Here is a 1,584-nt window from a genome sequence, read left to right as displayed (position 1 = left end):
AATCAGTGCTTTCCTTCAACCTCATACCACATATATTCTCATTACCTTTAACAAAAATTAAAGGATTATTTTCCAGTGTTCCTCACAGTTTGCATACAAATATCTCTCGAAGCACTTTTCTCTAGTTTTAAATCATTTTTGGATATTTTCAGGTAAATGATTTTGAGCTGTCTAAATGATTTGAGTCCTTTTCAGTCCTCCAGCTGTAGAGGGTCTGAGTTGAGGATGTGGACTAGAGCTCCTCCTGAGACCTCCACAGAAGTCATGGAGAGAGTTGGAGGGCGAGTGGACTCCATTATCCAGGGACGGATCATGTTAGGAGTGTGTTGATGCAGCTCAACTCTCATTTTGTGCTTTCATGGCAAATTATATCGAATACATTTATGTGAAACTACCAAACATTTCCTGGGCGCTACAGATGAGGCGTTTATCACTGGGACATACCCTTTGTTATTCTTATCAGAATGAAATGTCAGCCGGCTTGTGTTCGTGTGACTACATCTCTGTTTCTGTCTCCGCAGATGACGAGGACGGGATGGACGCAGCGGACAACGAGCGAAGGCCTCATTTCCCACAGTTCTCCTACTCAGCCAGTGGGCGGGAGTGAGCGCTCTGGCCCAGCCAGCCAGTATCGTCCCCATTCGTGGCCATTTTGAGGAAAACACGTAGCCATTTTAGGAAAAAAAAAAAAAAATACCAGTCTCCCCTCTTTTTCTCCTTCTCTGCCTCTTCGCAGGTGGGGAGAAGTCTTTTTAGGGACTTTAAAAGAGGTTTTTGCACAGTGGGATAGACTCCAGCCGGTCTGCCCACACTAAAAAATAAGTCTCCTTCATTTTCAGCGCTATTTACTGCAGAAGGCAATGTTTTTGTTATTTATTTTTTTCTCTCTGTCAGTATTAAGTTGTCGACCCAGGTTGCGTTCATCTTTTTGTTTGTTGTTTTTGCCCTTTTTTCTTCTTATTCTTTTGACTTTTTGCACTTGGTTTGGAAGAGCCGTTTTAGGGAACAAAAAACCAAAAATGTTGCCTTACGTGTGCAGATCTTTCGTATCATACCGACAGGGTGTTTTTTCTTTTCGTTCTATCGGGAGAGGGCGGGCGGGTTTCGGGTCGTGAAGGGTCATTCATAGTTGAGAATAAGTGCATGGCTCGTGATTCACTCATAAGAAAAAAAACAAAAAAGACAAAAAAATCTCTTCCTCATACATTTGCCATGGCAGCGCACATTCCCTAATCCCATGGCAATGAAATCACAGTCTACAGGTTAAAAATAATTTAAAAAAACAAAAAAAAAAACAAAGACAGAAAACGAGAACGGACGAGTCTGTATCTTTCCTTTCATCGTCGCAGTGTGACTACTTTTTTTTTCTTTAACCCATTTGTTTTTTTTTCTCGCGCTTTACTTTTTAAGTTGTTCTTTTATTTTGAAACAGAAAACACTAAACTGCCAGAAACTGCACAGTTCACTCAGGCGCCACAGAGCACAACCGCGTTCAAACTCAGCTAACCGCTCCAGCTTTCCACAGCCGGCAGGGGAACGAGGCCTTTCTCTGCTTTCTCACCGCTTCTCCTCCTCCTCCTCCTC

General features: G+C 42.6%; 1 protein-coding gene across 1 annotated transcript in view; it reads left to right on the top strand.

The window, feature by feature from the left end:
- akt3b (v-akt murine thymoma viral oncogene homolog 3b) overlaps positions 1 to 1,314 on the top strand; it is a 40,329-nt gene extending 39,015 nt beyond the window's left edge. The window contains exon 14 of the mRNA XM_008284966.1: positions 522 to 1,314. Within this exon, the coding sequence (XP_008283188.1) occupies positions 522 to 607 (86 nt within the window). The 3' untranslated portion in view covers positions 608 to 1,314. The remainder of the gene's footprint in view (positions 1 to 521) is intronic.
- Positions 1,315 to 1,584: the final 270 nt, after the last annotated feature.

The sequence above is a fragment of the Stegastes partitus genome, unplaced genomic scaffold, assembly GCF_000690725.1.
Source record: "Stegastes partitus isolate 25-593 unplaced genomic scaffold, Stegastes_partitus-1.0.2 Scaffold382, whole genome shotgun sequence".
NCBI classification, from domain to species: domain Eukaryota; kingdom Metazoa; phylum Chordata; class Actinopteri; family Pomacentridae; genus Stegastes; species Stegastes partitus.
This window is presented reverse-complemented; position numbering and strand designations above follow the sequence as displayed.